This window comes from Nothobranchius furzeri, chromosome 3 (genome assembly GCF_043380555.1).
Source record: "Nothobranchius furzeri strain GRZ-AD chromosome 3, NfurGRZ-RIMD1, whole genome shotgun sequence".
NCBI lineage: Eukaryota > Metazoa > Chordata > Actinopteri > Cyprinodontiformes > Nothobranchiidae > Nothobranchius > Nothobranchius furzeri.
In genome coordinates this window covers 66,163,574-66,183,397 of record NC_091743.1, presented here as the reverse complement: position 1 = coordinate 66,183,397, position 19,824 = coordinate 66,163,574, and the positions used below count along the sequence as shown (strand labels likewise).

The following is a 19,824-nucleotide window of genomic DNA, read 5'->3' as shown; positions in this document are numbered from 1 at the left end:
TCTGTTTCTTTTCCACCCAGCTGCGACTTGGAACCATCCACTCGCAATAACTGCGTGTCCTAACCCAAAAACAAAGATAAAATCGTGTTTCACAAAGTTATTTCAGAAATTATATTTATGCAAAACATACAGTTTGGTGACAGCTGGTTATGGTTAGGGTAAGGGTTAGGGTTATTTTGTGAGGGGGAACTCATTTCAACATTGCACCTGTTAAGAGTCACGTTCGTGCTGTGAGCGCCAGTCGGAGTGTTGCGGCTGCGCAACTCTGGTAACCATGGAGACAGCACGTCTTGCTAAACACACGTCTCTGCCTTAACGCATGAAAGTACGTGCTCGTGCGTACCCGATAAATACAACTCTAAACTTTTAGTTTGTCGTTCAACATTTTTGCTGCGGCATGACCTATAGTTAGGGTCATTATTTGCGTTAAACCGCCCGTACATTGTTTTGTTTTTACGTGTCGAAAATGTTCAGGAATAGTTACCAGGTAAGTATAAATGACGTAAACGTGACTAATTAGAATATTTGCTCTTAGAGCACATAACGCAGTATTAGGCTGAACTGAGCTTAAGCTGTAACAAGAGCTGCTTTATGAAAGCTAACAATGGGGATTATAGAGTGTTTTTTTGTTTGATTGTTTTTACAGGGTGGAGCTGTGTTTGATATTTTCAGTGGGCAAGGAAAAGACCCCGTAGCGAAATGGAAACTCAGTGGAGGACCTTCAGCTATACATAAAGTGAGCTTTACTAGGAACATGCCACTTCCAGCTTTACATTTACACACAGATAAATTTAACATGTGTCCTCCAAGGCAGGCTAACACCTGCAGGGCTGGGATGTGCAGCAATTCATGCACTCTAACCCAGCCTGGTGCTACCTTACACATAAATAAGCAAAGACTAAAGAAAAGTTACACTTTAGCTCAATAACACCATATGCTGTCACTCTGATAAATCAGATCAGGTGTTGGTAACACACTTTTGTGCAGGTTAGTGGCTTTTTTTTCACGCAACACTGACAAACACTCTCACCTTCATTACTATATATGCCAAGCAATACTGCCAACTAAACACTTTTTACAGCTTGAATTGATCTTGACACAAAGACTTTATAGCTCAAACCTCATATATTTGCTCCCATAAAAAACATTTGTCACTCTTGGGGACATTTACACAACAGGTATACCAGTCGTAACCCGCAAGGACTTAGACTAAGCAAGGCCTTCTCTGAATTATGTTCCCTCTTAGGAGTATAATAAAGAAGTTAAGGGATTTGTTTACTGTTTGGAGGGAAGCAGCCAGACAGTCAAGATGCAAATGCCAGAGAATACAAAAATGTCTCGTAAGTCACCACCAAGCAGTCATACATCCATCTGTGACTTTTAATTTGTTTCACTAATTGCCATGTCATTTGAGATTTACTCCTTTTTGCTGTTTTGTCACAGTTGGGCTTATCCAAAGATTTCTGGTCCTTCAAGTAAATATTCCTCGATGCCATGATTTTTCCATTGAGCTGGTGTGAGTAGAAAAGTTATTTGAATTTATTTCACAAATGTTTGCAATTAAAGCTCTTAAAAGTGCACGATGACAGCTGATGTTATGGTTGTAATCAAACACGGTCTAGAGTTCACCTCGGAGACCAATAAAGCTTCAGTGTTTCTCAGTGCAGGACTTCTAAGTTGTAGCTGGTGAGAATTTATGAGCCTTGTGTTATGTTTTATTTACAGGATAACCGATTTGGAGCATCTAAAACGACGGCTTCACTTTTCAACTGTGCATAAAAAGTTGGCTGCCACACCTTTGCATGCAAGGATCCCTCTGACAGAAATGAATTTTGATAATGTGAGTGTATCACGTATGTGTTGTGCATCCTTTTATGGGGTTTTAAATGTGCTTAATCCCGCTGTATTTGTTGTGCTAGTGGTGCACTTTATGCATTGACCTCATGTCTTTGAGCGGAGAACTGTTTAAAGGATTTTCCACCCTGGATGCCATCACTTTGTTTGCTACCTGTAAACTTCGGAGGATCTTTACGATGAAAAAAGACCCTGGGACAACATCGGAAGATGGTAATGCATTTTGTTCTAGCAGCTGCTTCCTAAATCAATAACATGTTTGGTTATTTTAGAGCAAAAAATGACAGCCTTTCACCAAATGTATTAATTGGGCTTCAAAGCATTAATCTGGAGTTTTCCCCCATTCAGGGATTATGGAGCCTAGAAATCTAGACAGAGAGTTGCAGGGCACGCTCTATTAGAACCTCAGCAGGCCCAAACAATCATGTGTCACACTCCATTAGTTTTGGTGGGCTGGACGTTACTGCGACTGAGCGAAAAACAAAGATGGCGGTGGCTTGTTTGAAACAGCGCTGGTATCAACTTTGGTTTCTTTAGACTTGAGTTTTTCTTTGAGTCAAGAGCAGATAGAGGTACTTAAGTTTTTGATTTAGAAAAAAATAGGTATTTATGTTGTTTTGACTGTGTATGGCGGACTTCCCCATCGACTGACATCCGTAGCCGTGAGTAAATCATGTTGTTTTTTATCCAATAGCATGTGGAGACAGTTAAAACAGCTGTAGATTTCACCCCACGTCTGAGCTCTGTCTGAGTCATGGCCAGACTGAACATTCACATATACAGGATAGCTTACCAGGCTAGGAATTAGGTATATATATAATTTTTAGAAATCCATAAAAATACGTCTTTTCTTGTGCCATGATATAGTTTAAGCGATATCTCAATGTTTTTGCTAAGCCCACCACCCATCCTGTAGAGCCCCATGCAATTCGAACTGAGCTCTGCTCAGCATGAGCTTTCAACACACACACACACACACACACACACACACACACACACACACACACACGCACACGCGCACGCGCACACACACACACACACACACACACACACACACACATGTATGTGTGCGTGTCTGTGTGTTTTCTGGTGGGAGGCATGCGTTCTCAAACATGAGGCATTGCTTCCAGCCATAATCACGGAAAAAGGAAGTGAGGCTTAATATGCAATATATGTTTCTGCCTCTAGATGGTGTCCTTAGAGAAAATAGTCTGGATTTCTGCTTTAAGTATTGTATGTATGTGTGGTTATTCTGTTAATGCACTTATGTTCCTTGAAGGTGTTTACCTCATGGACATGATCCCTAACAATTTCCGATTCCCACCCGATGTGATCCAAGCCACTCACGTGGTCGGCATTGATCATCTGTGGAGGGCAGAGATAAAGACAGATCCTTTCAGCTCTGCTTCTGGTAAGTAAATATAAAACCACTGGATCAGCAAATGTGAAAACAATAAAATAACTGCTATCGATTTCAATAAAAAAGGCATTGAGCATCGAGAAACAAACAAAAAAAAGTAATAAAGCCATTTTCTCTACTTCATACTTTTGTGTACTTCCTTGGCGGACTTAGCCTCCTCGGTCGGTGATATTAGACAGCTGTCTTTGCAGCTTGCAGCCCTTTATGTTTCAGCTTGACACTGCCCTCGCTCACAAAACCAAGTGTGGGAGCTGAACTAAAGCTTATTTTTCCTCCACAAAACTTAACTTAAGCTCTATTGAACACTTCTGCTATGAACTGGTGTGCAGAGTGAGAAATTGGCCTTATCTTTAGCATCGGTACCTAACCTCATCCAGTGGTCTGGTGTAAGAAATCTCTGCTGTCAGGAGAACCCTCTTTGCAGGAATGGCTTGTTCAAGCAGCAAAAATAGCTAAGGTGACATGTTAAGCTTTAGAAAAAAGACATTTTTAATAGTCTACATAAATGGATTGATTTTCAACATAATTTATGTCTTGTCCTTTTTTATTGTCCTGATGCTATTATTAGAAATCAAATTATGGTTCATATCAGACTCATAAAAAGTTCTGGGAGTAATTCACTGAAGTATTTTGAAGACGAGTTGATCCATTTAGAGAGTGTTTTTAGCTAAGTTTATAATGACTTTGTTTCCCCTCGTACACAATTTCTGCGGGCTTTATTTTTGTCTTGATTTGGGCCTCACCTGCACTGAGGGAGCAGCAATTATTTTCTCATAGAAAAAGGACATGCACCAGTAATCCTGTTCTGCTGCCTTTGTGGCCTTTTTTATCATCAAATATTTATTTGTTCTGACAGCTGTCCAAGTCTCGCTGGATCAAATAGCAACACCCTTAGAAGAGAGCAGTCACCACTAACGAGAAATATCTCCTCGTAATTAGCATCTACATTATTAGCACAACATACCTAATCATAATTAAAATGATTGCTATTAAAGCAAGCATCCAATTTAACTTTGGCAAAGTCTTTTTGGTGTACATTGTTCCTTCGGTACCCGCTCTGTCAGAAACTGTTAAAAGGATCTGGATTTTTTTTTTTGTGACGCAGCAACAAACAAGCTCCGATTAGCTCAGTGTCACGCCAAAGACTGTCTGCTGCTCTAAAGGTCGATTAATTTTCACAGATCGAAATCACACCAGAAAATACTTCAACAGAACCAGCAATCATACATATATCTCATCTTAATCCCTATTGTTATCCCATTCTTTAAGGGCTTTTTGTAGATTTAAAGCTCACTGGAATTTCTTCACTCCAGGGGTATAGCTCGTGTGTATTCCATCTGTCATATCGCAAAAGTGTGATTTCCTCTTTCCTTCTCAGAACATCCGACTAATCTCTGCCTGCATCATGTTGTCGATCATGTTTGTCTTGCCGGGTGGAAGTGTTTGCTCTGCGCTTTGATGAGGATCAGACAGGACGTGTGTTTTTGCTGTTAGCTTCTGCAGAGGTGGTCCTGATTAGCTTGCAGAGATACAGCAAGGTCAGATCTGTGGCATATCACAATAACTCCCACTTTGGCCCATTAGTTTCTCGTGATGAAATGGAGCAGCTTGTTGGATTTAATAAAAAACATTCCACCGTCTGTGGAAATCAAAATAAAGTGGAGAACTGTAGAACATTGTGTATCTATCTAAACTAATAAAAAGTTCTATTAACTCCCTTTTCTTTTATTTGAGACAAAAACAACCATAAAAGGGCTGCTGTTGCTCGACAAATCACTGCTCCTCACTAACCTTAAATATTCTGGCCTATGCACCAATGAGTTGGGGGGATTTTCTTTCTCTTTACAGCACCTTACCAGCCTCCCACTGCCGTATCAACCAGAGATCGGAGAGCCAAGCCCCAGGGTGTCTTACACACAGCCTCAGGCTCCATTGCTTCAGCTCCATCTCCTCAGACTGGAAGGAATATCTGCACAACCTCAGACGGAATGGAGAGAAACGTACCTTTTGTTTACAGTACAGTTATTCATCTAATTCTCTACAGAAACGGGCCAATCAGCTATAGCATGGATTAATATAGTGAATGAATTTTTGTGTTGCCACAACAGATCTGGACCTTCAGGCACGTCATTCATATGTCTGGCAGTATTCAGCATCAGGAAGCAGTTTCTTTAAATCCTGTACTGGAAGGCTATAAGGTCAAGTCTCCACGGATTACACTTGTTTTTCCAGCATGTTTCACAAATGCTGAATCAGATTTAAATCCAGAAAACTTGGAGTAAAGCTAGCACTTCAACATGTCCATCAAACCGCTCCAGAGCAGGTTTCCAGTATGACACAGCTCAGTATCCCGTTAAAAGAGGGTATCAAGTAAACCCGTTCTGCTTGGCTGATCTCAAGTATCAGATTTATTTATTTTTTTGACTCCTTGTTTTGACCTAAGCTGTCCTGCTCATGTCTCTTGCCCAGATAAATGATGCACGTTGTTTTTTTGGTTCTGTTAGAAACACGATTCATTAGATCAGGCAACCCTTGTCCATTGTTTCAGGGTCCTGTTTGGAGGTGCAACATGTCTTTTGTAGGCGACAGAGAGCTCTGCAGTTGCACATCTTAAGTACAACCTTGCTGGTTGATCTCCTTTGGAATACTTGTGCCAAATATCACATTAAAAGTGACGGTCAAGGCCTGGGTGGTGATGTATTTCATCCACACTTCCTGTTAGGAAAACGCTTCTGAAAGAACCTGGCGGACCGAGAGAGCGGCACTGAGGCAGTGGGAGATCGCACCCACCTCAACCCCCCGCGTGCGCTGTCGAAATTTCTCAAAAACGAGTTGTTAACGAGCGCGTGGGCACTCGTGCATGTACGCAATCACGCACTCACACAAGACTTATACCGCTCAGGAGACAAGCAGGCACAGGTTCTGCAGCATTCTGGAGGATTTCCTGTTAAATGTGATCATTAGATGAAAAGGGGAGGAGGGCACTTCCTTTCAGGTAGGCGAGCGACTCAGAGAGCCAGCGTGTCATATTGGGAGGTGAGTGGCTGAGCCAGGTGGAGGTGCGGCTGTCTCACCTGGAGACCAGTGCGGTGCAGCTATGTAGTACTTTGCTGATAACGTCACATTTTTCAGCTTAGCCATCAGCCACAGCTGATTCTACATGAATGTGGAGCAGAGTTTTTAACCTGACGATGGAGACATAATTATGTTTTGGGCTGTAATATTAAATTTAGAGTAAGTTGCACTAAACTGCCACACTAATGATTACGCATGTGACAGCACCATTAGACACTCATCTATGCAGATTATCAGCAAAAAAAAAGTTTATTTAGGTGTTACTTGCTCTTTAAAGGGCATTTCACTCCCATATCAACTTTCTTTTGCTGATAAACTATTTAAATGTGTGTCTAATCGTACTGTAGACACATGTAATCAATCATTTGGTATTTTTGTGCATTTTAGTTAAAATTTGAATATTTTGCCTAAAACTGTCAGTGTTGCGCCCTCTTCAGGTTAAAACTCTGAACTGCATTAGAATTGAAATCTGCCATCGCTTTCGGCTAAGAGGTACTCTATGATGTTAGCTGGTACCATATGATGTCAGAATGCCGCTGTGAGGCTCCGTGTGTATTTGTTAGCCTCTCTGCCCTCTTGGTCTGCCAGGCAATGCCTCCTTGTGGCGCATTTTTCAAACAGGAAATGGGAGTGGAGTTTAACTCTGGTAGAGGGTGACTTGCTCTTTAAAGAAGGTTCTAATGTTGTGGTTGAATTTTGTGTGTGAGTAAAAACAGGATATGTTGTTACTGAACTTGTATTTTTTATTACATGCCACAGGGTTTCCCATCAAGTAGAATGAACAAAAGGATGACTGCAGAGAGTCTGAATATTACCAAGATGGGAGAAAATTCATCCCATGGTCAGAACTCCCAGAGTCTGCATGAGGGTAAATCTGTGTAGAGAGCTGTGTTTTTTCCTTATTGTCTGAATTCTTTCAACATTTTGAGCTATCTCATCACATGAATCCTTCGATTGGACTCAATTTAATTTGTGACAGCTGCATCTATATCTGTGCGTACGTTTACAGGCGTGGTGCGGGTGTGATTTCAGTGAAACGGATCAACAGCTTTCTAGAAATGTGAAGGATTTCTGTTTGGTTACTGAAATTAGGTCAGATAATGCCCAAATGAGAACTAATAAGGATTTCTTTAAAAAATTCTACCCAAGTTGAGAAATCAACTTGGCAAACAGCAAGCTATAATTGTTGCATATTTTGCCACAGCACCATGTTTGCTTGGATCTGGCTCAGTAACGGCTTGTTTCCTATGGCTTAGGATCCTCATGGATAAAATAAATCAGTCTGTTCTTCATGCAGCACATCCAAGCATATTACACAGGAGGCAACAAATGTTTTCAATGGAGTATCCTCTGTCCAATAACAGCTTTATCATTGGTAATACATCCTCCTTTCAGGATGAAATGCCAAATCTGGATGATTAAAATTCCCTAATTCAGCTGGACATAATGCAGCCTGATATATTCATTTTTTCGATGAATGAATGTAAGAAGCTCCGTTACCAAAATGCCTTCATTATTAGGCATTTTCACGGTACATAATCAGTTCACAGATACGCTTCTGGCAAGCTTTAATAACATTGTTCGAATGTTTTGGTGTTATAAACCTTTTTTCTGGTGTTGAAATTATTATTTGTAGGAGCATCTTGCAAATTCCAGCCACGCCCCCCGCAAAAACGAGTGCTTGACAAGCAGGGATGTAAAAAGCTACGGATCCTGGGCGCCGGAAGAGAGAGGCTACCTTCATCAGGTAAACTGAATACTCTGAAAAATTCAATCCTTGTTTGAATTTCATATAGCGTGAATTTTATTGAATCTTTAACAATGAAGCATCTGATTTCTTTGTTAAGCTCCTCCGAACATTAAATCTGGGGGTCAGAAGAAGGCAGATGTTAGTAGAGAGAAATGCACACTCCCATCCAGTCTGCAAACGTACAAACATCAGCCTCTGACCCCAACAGATGAGTCAGAACACCAAACCACAGGTAAGGCAGCAGGAATGCATGTGCACGCTTTTGACTGAGCGAGAGCTGCAGCAGGATAATAAGACAACGAGGGACAAGAACATGAAACAAAAAGATATTGATATGCATGTTGGGTGATTTTTGATATCTACCTGACATGTTCAGATTTTAATAAGCAGCTTCTTTATACTTAAGAGAAAAAAAACACCTATTCTTGCTCTTTATATAATTCATAAATTAGATCGCTTCAAAATATTGCATGAATTTTAATGCCCCGCAGTGGAAGCTGCACATACGCTTTTGTTCCCCTTTTAAATTTTACATAACCCGCACCAGGCCCACTTGCATGACCCTCCTCAATCCAACCTGCGAACTCTTCCCTCACCGCTTTCCCCACTACCTCCCCACACATACTCACACACACATTGTCCTTGCAAAATGAGCGCGTGTGTTCTGAGAGCTCATTTATAGAGGTTTCTCTACAAGCAGTAAGCTCCTTTGGTGCAGGCCTGCCCACAGATGGAAAGTAGTTAGTTCATTAATGGTAATGTGGCACATTAAATAAAAGTCAGAGGGACATCTCCTGGGCCCAGGGTTTGCCACACAGTGGGCAATTAGAGGAAGTGATTATACTGTCGAGAGGTTCAAATGTGCTCACTCATTCAGATTTAGGTGCTTCTATCTTTGAACTGAGGTTTATCTCAGAGAATAAAGATTTGCCTCTTTTTATATAAAAAATAACAATGAGCACAAATTGATGCAACTTTCATTTTTAGTGTATTAAAGCTTTTGCTCTCTTGACCGTGCAGACAACAACATCGTTTCAGATGTTTTCCTTTGTAAAAACAAACGTCTAAACCAGGATTTAAATATTTGCTTTGTTGAAAATGTTTCTGCAAAATTTTAATGATGTTTTCACAGAGTTGTCATTACACGAGTGATGGCTCAGCAGCGGACTGAGGTTGCAGCTGCCAACTGCAGTTACAGTGTTATTCATGCATTAAAATGTACAGATACTAGTGGCGTTATCAAATAAAATTAAACCTGCAAACACATCAAGATCAGGGATGACAAGATTTAACAGATAGGTTCTGGAAATTAAAGGGTTTATAGCCGTTTTGAAACATTTTGTAGACACCTTCTTTAATTCTATTCAGTTTATTTATCTGGCGCCAAATCAGGACAAGAGTAGTTTCAATGCACTTCACAAAGTAAAACATTCCAGTTGAGTTCAGTTCATCGTGGTAAGTTAAAAGTTTCCGATAAGCCTTACACCGTTCAGGACTGACGGGTAGTTCAAGCCCAGCCAAGATCAAAGTGTGTTACTGTCCTGTTGAAAAGGCTCCAGTCTTGAAAATTTCATATAAACCTTTTTTTTTACACTTTCTCATTGCACGTATCGTTTTTAGGTTATTTAAAACAAGTATAACAAATATCACTAGACTGTACCACTCCTGGTTCTTCCAGGGGTCACATTTGTCAGGAGTTTCTGCCAAAATAACTGTTTGGTATGACTTTAACAGTGATGGAAAGCATGAAAATTTTGATAGTTTGGAGCCATCCTAACATGGCAGCAATAAACTTTTGGTAGCCGTGCATGAACTAACCATTAGCTTATCAGTCATGAAGTACTTGAAAGCTATATCTCTTAACATAGGCTGTTCAGGAATATCTAAAATAGGAAATTAACAACTCAAAAAGGCCAAAGTTCCATTTAAGGTTTCATCATGTTTATTTATATCATGTGTATTGTACATACTTTTTATTCTAGATGAGCGTAGTTGCCGCCCTGCCAAAGAAAGTTCAGCAGAACTTCATCTCGGACCAGGGTTGTCATCTAACCTGCAGGTTTGGAGCAGCTGGGAGAGTAATGAGGGGTCTGAGCCCCAGCTCACTCTTCAACAGGATCTGTTCACTTTCTCATCACCGCCACGCTCACCCAAACGAGGGCAAAGCCAAGGTGACCAGGAGAAGATGGAGATGGGGGATGATCAGGTGCAGAGCAACCGTGGGGGGAGGTTTGACGCCCGGCCTGAAGACGACTTTATTGGCAGTGAAAGTGATGAGGTACGGCTACTGCAGATGAGTGATGGAAGCACACAGCATTCTGCATGCATATGCATTTAAAGTGCATCTTATGTTGTAAGAAGACTGATGACCAAACATCCTGGGTTAGAAAAACAGCTGTTCTAAACTATATAGAGGAATATGTACTCATTCCACCACAGTTTGATCCTGGTAAATTCAATTATTAACAAAAACATGTCATTTCATTAATTGTTAGTGTCAGAATGCACTCTGTTTGGTAATTTTTGAATGTTCTGTGAAGCACATTTCACTTCAAAGGTCAGTAGGTTTTTCTCTTCATATGAGGATTTGTTAATTACCCTAATACTCGTAATAAAGAACAGCATTTTTTAATGCTGAGTAGGGAAATTAAATGGTTGAACTGAAGTTTCGAAAGAACTATCTTCAAAGAAATGCTAATTGCTTTTACTTATTTAAAACTTTATAATAACTTTGATAATTCAGAGTTAAGAACCTCGTTTTGTTGTGCATCTGATTAGCTTGGCTTAATCAATTTGGCAGGGGGTGGGGTGGTGCTGAAGTAATGCCTACTGTCTACTATTTAAAGGCCGAGGTCACTCATAAAGTACATTTTTATTTGCTATTTTTGAGATATGATCGGCCATTCTGAGCTTCACTTGCAGGTTGGACCCGAAAATGGTCTACTACCCTTATTTCCTGCATTAGCCGCGTTAGTGAAAGCGCCGTAAAGAGCGGTGCTCTGATGAAGTCAGCATTGGACGCCAAAACATGTCAGCAAAGGTTACAACAAGCTTTGTTTAATCTGTGTATGATGAAGAACCACAAAAAATTAAATTAGACTCGAAAATGCTCGCATTAGAAACGCCTATGACATTAGCACGTTAGCATTCATAGGCTCAACCTTGAGACTGGACCGTTTTTCTTTTTTTAAATTTAGAATCCAGGAGAGAGCAGAGCACAGCTCAGCTTGTAGAAACTAACATTATCCAACACATTCTTACACCCGAAGTGTCGGAAAATAACGCTGGATGTCCAAGCATTTGTTTTCAACGTGTTTGGGAGTCCCGAAGTGTCTGGATGCGACGTGCTGTGCCAGAGCATCGGTTTCCAACGCCCTCAGTAAAACGTACATTTCACCGATATTTAACTGCTAACCTTCCTCTCACCCCTGTCCTAACCTTAACCCTGTTGCTCATTCTAAAGTTCCCATTAAACGTGGTGGAGAGGGACGTTACAACTAGAACCAAAGTTTTGAAAGCGCAAGAGGGTTAAAGTTAGGATGGGGGTGAGGGGAAGGTTAAATAGCAAGAGGGTGAAATCTCCATTTTACTGCGGCAGTTGGACAACGGCGCTCTGGCACAGAGTGTGGCCTCGCAACGCGTCAGAAACTTGGTTACCCAGCGTAATTTTTCCACGCTTCGGGTGTGAGAATGTGTAGCATCATCAACCCCTTAACAAGACAAAAGTCCTCCAGGCCTGTTTTATTTGTGGAGGTAAAACATCAATGTTGCAAAGCAAACAGAGTTAGTGGTAGTTGTGTTACAGTTAGCCAATCAGAGGTGAGAAATTTGAATATCAAGAAATAAATCCTGCCGTCTGAAGCTCTCCTGTCATCTGGCTTATTTCTAGTCTCTGAAACAGGAGCGCATGAGCTTTCTCCCCTTACAAGGCATTCATTTGTACTAGAGACCACTGCAAATCCGTTGGAGAAACAAGTGAACTTGGTCTTATTCTGAAACATAAAACAGACTCTCGCAATTTTTGCATTTCAGTAGTTGGTGTCAGTGATCGTGGAGCACTTCCTAGAGGTTGGTGAAGTTGTGTGCAAGCAAAGATGCATATGTTTAGATCTGTACTACTAGGATGATTTGAGTTAAGAGAAAAAAATTGTTAATAGTTGAAAGGATGTTTGTTGGGAAATGAGTGAATCTTTTATAGTGACCTTTGTAAAGAGCAGGTATAACCTTTTTCTTGTCTACAACTGTCCTGAGCTGACATTTGCTTCAGAATCTAAAAATATTACCTGCAGGGTTGGAAACGGATTCTTATTTATATTGAAAACCAGGTGAAAGAGCACAATCCTTTGTAGATTGTCATTTTACATCATTTAATCAAATGATCCGCTGCCTTTGTTTATTGTAATCGGTGCTTTATGGTAAAAACCATTATAAAAGTAGAGACAAAAACCAGCACAAGTGTTTGCTTGGTAAGTGGGGAGGAATCACATGGTACACTCATGTGCACACTCATTCTACACACCCACACACCCTCTCACAAACACACTTACACACCCACGTGCAGACAGATTGTTCGAGGCGCGCATCGCTCTCTCTGCAATCAAATGATCATGTTGCCTCTTCGGTGAATTCATCGGAACACTTCAAAAGAAAAAGAGCACTTCAAAAGAAACAAACTCCACCATAAAAATGTGTGGCCTCAGGTTTGAAAAAAAGAAACAATATCATGTTTGTCTTTCTTTTTTTCATTTACTGCTGTTTTATTTTATTATTCATGCATTTATTTCTTCAGAGAACCTGCCATAACAATCAGTACAAACAAGAGCAATGCGTACAGACTGTCTGAATCAGAAAGTCACTGATGCTGTGTCAGTCATAATAAAGCTTACTGTGTAGCTAGTTAGTTTCTTTTTCTACTCTAACATTTAAACACTGGCGTGCTGTGTGGTGACTGCTCATTAGCACTCTGGGAATTGAAATGATGACAACCACGCTAAACAGTTGATGGGAGTAAAAATAGATCTAATAATAAAATGACACAAACTAATAGAACAAAAAAATGAAAAAAAAATTGTGTTAACTACTTCTTCATATACTCACTAGACATACCAGACAGTTTATTAGGTATACTTTTCACAGACCATCCTTTGCCATCAGAAGGGTGTTAATTCTTCATATCATGGATTCAGACTCGGTCCCCCAGGGGTGGGGATGTTCGCGCGCTCCGTCTCTCAGTGCTCCTCTGTGAGAGCGGTGTTGCGTGCTCCGTCCCACAGTGCTCCTCTGTGACAGTGGGGGTGGAGGGTTTGCACCCGTTCTGCTGCTGTTTCTCACCAGTATCAGCTAATGGAGGGCTCTACTTTTGTTGCGCTGTTCATGTCAGCAGACACGGTAGGGTCTGGGAGGGGGGCGGGGCATGACGCTTAGTCTGGCAGGTGGGCAAGCAAAGCCTGGCGGGCCGCCTGGCTTATAAAGCACTGGGGGACACCCTGTGCTATGGTACTGTTTGGTATGCTATGCTATGCTATGCTATGCTATGGTTTGTTATGGTATGGTATGGTATGGTATGGTATGGTATGCTATGGTATGGTTTGTTATGGTATGGTATGGCGTGGTATGCTATGCTATGCTATGCTATGGTTTGTTATGGTATGGTATGGTATGATATGGTATGGTATGGTATGGTATGCTATTGTATGGTAAGGTTTGTTATGGTATGGTATGGCGTGGTATGCTATGCTATGCTATGGTTTGTTATGGTATGGTATGGTATGATATGGTATGGCATGGTATGGTATGGTTTGTTATGGTATGGTATGGTATGGTATGCTATGCTATGCTATGCTATGCTATGGTTTGTTATGGTATGGTATGATATGGTATGGTATGGTATGGTATGGTCTAACTGCAATGGGTTGCTGGCATATGTGAATGGCAGATTACCTAGTTCACAAGTCATTGAGCTGATGCAACAAATAAAGTGGCCAGTTAATCTAAGCTCATAGCAAATTTGTCATATTTGTTACAAAATTAGAAGTGGCACGTTACTAATGCTTTATTAAATATTACATTTTTCTATTTATCTTCAAGTCCTTTAAATAATAAAAAATATAAAGCTTCTGTTTTGTTCCACACATGTTCCACACATACCGTGTGGCTGTTTATCATAGTTGGGAAGGGTTAACATAAATATAAACATCACAATCTTCCTAATATACAGTCAGCAGTTTTGCAGGGTTGGTGTAAGCACCTTCCAGTTTTGCTTGTGTGACAATCCACATGTAACTACACTGAGCTGCAGCATCGGGCTCGATAAGCAGCAGTGAATGGGCCACCGGAGGATTTTGATAAAGTGATGTAAGGAGCATTTGCTGACACCAGGGTAACTGGAATGATACTGTTCTTAAAAAACATTGTTTAAAGAGATGGAGGAGTTGGAAAGTTTGATTGTTGGTGAAACTTGAGATTAACAGGCTGTATGGACACCAATTAGGTAATGAGATGTGCGTAATTAACTTTCATTTGATGACAGATTCGGTGTAACGTTTAATGACATTTACGAAGTGAGTTACTGTTCGGCAAAAAAGAAAAAAACACAACATCATGTCAAACTGCTGAAAGTCATAAATAATGTTTTACCTTCAGTTGTGTTGCGTGCAGCTATTGTGATGTCGGTCTTTATGTCCTGCTGAACACAGGCCCAGCTGTAAACTCGGGAGAATATTGTTTTCTTATCACACTGAAAGAGGATATAAAGGAAAGAAGGGAAAATGCTTTCAGACTGACTTACACACGCAGACTGGGTCATTTCATTACATGAAAGGATGTAGTGGAATAATAGCTTTGCATTTCAGCAAGCTGTGTCTCAAATTCCTCCGCTACAGACATTCAGATTGTGAGTTTGTCTTTTTGATGATTTAACAATGCCAGAATGAGCAATGAAATTCATAGCTAGCATGTTGCGTGTTTCATGAAAATTCCCTTGGATTCTTTACGGGATCATGCTTTTTTCCTTAATGTCCCCTGGTGTAATTCGACTGGTCTTTTCTATTCTTGTGTTCTTTTTAATGTTTTCTTCTTGTTCATTGTTCCTTTCTGTTTGAGATAACCTTGTCAGTTTTCACCCTTTTTTTCACATTGGTGTTTTAAGTTATTGTCTTATGATTGTTCCTTCTAAGCCTTGTTCTGTTTTGTTATGTCTTTCTTCCTTGGCTTCTTTAAAGTAGCTCCTGTCTCTAACAGGGCTTTCGTTTACTGAATGACACAGTTGCTTTTTCTTGCATTAGTACCCTTAATATATAATTCACCCAGTTTTTTCTTCTCCCTTAAAGTAGTAGAGGCACTTTAAAGTTTATTCTGTAGCTTACTGGTAACCAATGGAGAGATTAAAGAACTGAATGCTTGGTTCTCTTAAGGGCTTTCTGGTTCCTATGTAGTCCTTCTTGGCACTAAGTTACTTAACAGGGTTGCATTCAGTACTTAATTATAGCCAGATCAAGCCTGAACAGAATTCGGTAACTGTTTTTTTCTCGGACGGTCCTACTGTGAGATGGCATCATTTTTTAATTTATTATTATTATTATTATTATTATTATTATAAAAACCAGATGATTTTATCAGTATTTGTCTCAGACAGCTTGCATGTGCTGCTGTAGCTCAGAGGTTGGGCCCTTGTTTTTGTATTTAATGGTATTTGAGGTCAACCCCATCATGCTTTTATTGAGCTCCATTTTAAAACACCTGTCAATACACTGCAGGGTTGTAATTAAGCGTCAAACAAGTATTCATATATAATTAAAAATGAACATGCACTCCAGTGTTAAAAACAAACAGACGCCCTTGAAGGTAAGTTTGCTGCAGAAGTGAATAACAGAAAATTATATTATTCTTTGTAGTTTGTTTTGAGAGGCTGCAGGCGCACCAGAGTCAGCAGCTGCTGAGCAGGAGTGGGGGTGGGGGTGGGGGGGAGGGGGGGGAGGGGGGGGTCTTGTACGAAGCAGGGGAAGGTAAAGTGGCAAAACCACCAGCGTTAAGAGAAATTTGTGTGGAATTTGAAAATATGGGCATAAGTATCAGTTATTTTTCAAAAACGTAATTTTGCATGACTAACCCCCCCCCCCCACACACACACACACACACACACACACACACACACACACACACACACGAGTTTCGCCCTCAGTGACACTTGCTATTTGCGTTCCAGTAATGTTTTATTTAAAGATTAGGCACTGGCTGTAGACAGAGCTGCTTCTTGGGTTGGGGTGACGGGGGTGGCGCTTAAATGGTTCCGCTCCTACCTATCAAACCGTACCATCTCTGTACAGATTGGTGACTGTGCATCCTCCAGTCTTCCACTGCCTTGGGGGGTGCCGCAAGGTTCCGTTCTTGGGCCATTGCTGTTTTCAATCTACCTTCTGCCTCTGGGCAATATCCTGAATCAGCATGGCCTGAGCTACCACATCTACGCAGATGACTGTCAGCTATACGTGGAAATGGACGAGAAAAATGCGGGCTCGAAATTGGCTGCATGTATGGATGACGTGAAGGGCTGGCTGGCATCCAACTTCTTAAAACTGAATGAAAAGAAGTCTGAGTTTATTGTTTTTGACCCCCGCAACCACCATGGCTCTCACCCTGTTTGTGACCTTTTAACCCTTAACCTCAAACAGTGTGTGACGAGTCTCGGGGTCAAGCTGGATGCTGGACTCACAATGGCCCCACAGATAAACTCTGTAGTGAGGTCGTGTTTTTATCAGCTTCGCCGCCTTACTCACCTCAGACGAATCCTGAAACGGAGGCATTTGGAGTCAGTCATTCATGCATTCATTACCTCTCGCCTGGACTATGCAAACGCCCTACTCGTTGGTGTTCCGGACTCTGCCCTGAATCGGCTGCAGGTTGTTCAGAATGCTGCTGCCAGGTTCTTGACGGGTACACACCGACGTAGCCACATTACACCTGTCCTGGCACATCTTCACTGGCTCCCTGTCATTTTCAGAGTGCAGTTTAAGTTACTGACTTTTGTTTTTAAAGCGCTCAGTGACCTGGCACCTTCCTACCTCTCTGCCCTTCTCACTCCATATGTGCCCACCCGCTCGTTGAGGTCGGCTGACCTATTGCTGCTGCACACGCCGCGGATGAGGCTCAAATCGCGGGGTGAACGAGCATTTGTCCATGCTGCCCCAAAGCTATGGAACTCATTGCCCATTGGAGTTCGGCAGGCTCCATCTCTGGCGGTTTTTAAATCACGTTTAAAGACCCACTTTTACACTTTGGCTTTTAGACAGTGACTCGTTTTAGTGTTTTATTGTGTCATTGTTTTAATGTGTTCTTATTATTCATGTTTTCTCTGCTTTTAATTGAGATTTTATCCTTTGTTTTAGCTCCTTGTAATGGGTGTGTTTTGTTTTAGCCTGTGCAGCACTTTGGGCAGCTCCCATGCTGCATTTTAAATGTGCTATATAAATAAACTATGCTATGCTATGCTATGCTATGCTATGATGGATGGGAGCTGGTCATGGCCTAGTCATGAAGAGGAGAACCTCAAGGTCTCATCTCTGCTGTTTGGTTGTGATGCGGTTCTGTGGGCATCTTTATGTCAAGACCTTCAGTGTCAGCCAAGTTTGTGCCCTTCCAAATCTGGGGCCATGGGTCTCAACTGGAAAAAGATGGAGCATTGTGTGAGTTGGGAGTGAGTCTTTGCCTCAAGCAAAGGACTTCAAATGTCTTGGTGTCTTGTTCCCTGAGCGCTGGTGGGACACATAGAGAAATGACCCCATGCATCCGGGCTTTGCTCTGGTCTGTTGTAGAAGAGCAGGAAAGCAAAACTGTCCGTTTACTGTTCTACGCCCTTATAACAGTGAGATTTGGCTTGTGACCAGAATAAGGCGATCCCAGATGCAAGCGGCCAAAATCAGCTTCATCCATGAGGTGGTAGAGATAGTGGAGGAGCCTATCATCTAGAGGGAGCTTGGGGCAGTGCATTTGCTCCTCTTCTCTGAAAGGAGTCAGCTGATGTGTTTTAGGCATCTGCTTATGAAGCCTCCTAGTAACTTCCCCTGGGGATTTTCCAGTGCATATCCCACTGGGAGGGGACCCCGGGGCAGGCCTAGAACTCGCTGGAGGAATTAGATGTCCTTTCTGGTCTGGCAGGACTGTGGGAGAGTGTCACTGGAAATGAAAGTTTAATATAATATCACATGTCCAGCATCCGTGCTTGTACTGTACCCCAGTCAGTTAGTGGCCATGCATTCATTCTGTTTTATTCGTATTTGGTCAAATATCCACAGCATCAGCAGAAATACGATTGGAGAGATTCAACATACACTGGAAGCTTTAGCTCTTGTTCTGCCATGCTGTCAATAGTGTTCAGATTGCCTTTGTTTAGTTAAGCATCCAGGTGAGCCCGATTTTGATTTTAATCATTTATTGAAGGTTGCTCCTTTTTTGAAGTTGGAGCATTGTTATCTTTCAAAGTGTTGCGTCAGGTTCGTGCAACTCTCTTGAGCAGACATCGATTCTTTAACAGAGAGAAATATTAAAAGCAGAACAAAGCAATGAACTTTGAGCGTACGAAATCATTTGCAATGTATCAAAAACAATACGGCAAGGTGAAGTTTGTTATATTTTCTGAGGAAAGCAGTTATTTTGATGAAAGAGAAAAAAAGCTCAGGCCGAGGATCGAGCCGTTGCTCACACCTACACCCAGTTTTTTCTAAAAAAATGTGTGATTCACTGTTTATTCAGCTGATCTTATGAAAATGACCAAGCAAAGGGAGCAAATAATATATTGAAGATGGTGACTTTAAACAACTGATGGGGCTTGAGAAGAACTTTCAGCCCAATAACAAGAAGAAGGCATACAGTAATAGAAGGTTCAGCTGGGATTCTCAGTTTCCCTAAAAAAGTGCTTTATTAAAATATAAATAGATTTTGATGCATCTATTCATCAAGTTAGGAAATTAAATCAATGGCAGTTTGTAATTGATATTGCAGAATAACATTAAATTATGGTCCACCAAAAATCTATGACTTCAGTGTGAAAGTTTGATGCAGCGCGGGCTTGAACAGAACGTCTAAAGTGTGCAGCTCACTCCTTCATGAAAGACGGAAGCTTTGTTTCACAACAGCTGAAATGGATTTTACTGTTTCCTGTTGGACAGAAAACCCTGGAGAGAAACTTCCCACAATCTCTTCAGCAAAATCACTCAGACTTTGGCCTCATACTTCATGCATGGTGGTTTTGAATGAAGGGATGACTGACTACACAGAGACAGAGTCTTGCTAAATCAGCTAGCTACTTAACTACACTAACAAGTACTTATCTCAGTTCTAGCTTAGCTGATTAACACTGTTTATTTTATTTTTATTTTTTGAGAATTTTCTTTGGGTTCTCTTCTTTTTCTGTGAAAGTGGGTCATAATTAGAATTCTGTGCTGTGAGTTCAGCTGCCACTCGGCAAAGGAGCTAGTCACAAACTTTTTAGCATCACGCATTTTTGAAGCTTGCTGGAATAACTTTTTGTATTCAGCATTGTGGTTTTCAGGTTTGAGAAGAATCATGCATGCTTTTACATACAGTATGCAGCGTCTTATATAACCTCATTGATAAGCAACAAATTTGAAGCTAAGTACAGCGAGCCAACTCAGAATCATGACAGCTGTATTGATTAGCAAAGGTGAATTGAATGTTAGGAGCCTTTTTAAATGAGAGGCTAATTACGAGC

At 41.1% G+C, this 19,824-nt stretch overlaps 1 protein-coding gene across 2 annotated transcripts in view; it reads left to right on the top strand.

Annotated features, from left to right (window-relative positions):
- The first annotated feature begins 290 nt into the window (after positions 1–290).
- cfap20dc (CFAP20 domain containing) overlaps positions 291–19,824 on the top strand; it is a 40,428-nt gene continuing 20,894 nt past the window's right edge. The window contains exons 1-13 of one of the 2 annotated variants that reach the window (XM_070549397.1): positions 291–487; positions 647–736; positions 1,247–1,340; positions 1,444–1,516; positions 1,726–1,840; positions 1,920–2,067; positions 3,134–3,265; positions 5,123–5,274; positions 5,383–5,472; positions 7,109–7,217; positions 7,986–8,096; positions 8,197–8,331; positions 10,082–10,377. In XM_070549397.1, coding sequence (XP_070405498.1) covers positions 467–487; positions 647–736; positions 1,247–1,340; positions 1,444–1,516; positions 1,726–1,840; positions 1,920–2,067; positions 3,134–3,265; positions 5,123–5,274; positions 5,383–5,472; positions 7,109–7,217; positions 7,986–8,096; positions 8,197–8,331; positions 10,082–10,377 — 1,566 coding nt within the window. In that variant the 5' untranslated portion in view covers positions 291–466. The remainder of the gene's footprint in view (positions 488–646; positions 737–1,246; positions 1,341–1,443; positions 1,517–1,725; positions 1,841–1,919; positions 2,068–3,133; positions 3,266–5,122; positions 5,275–5,382; positions 5,473–7,108; positions 7,218–7,985; positions 8,097–8,196; positions 8,332–10,081; positions 10,378–19,824) is intronic. The other variant, XM_054730659.2, reaches the window with a different exon arrangement.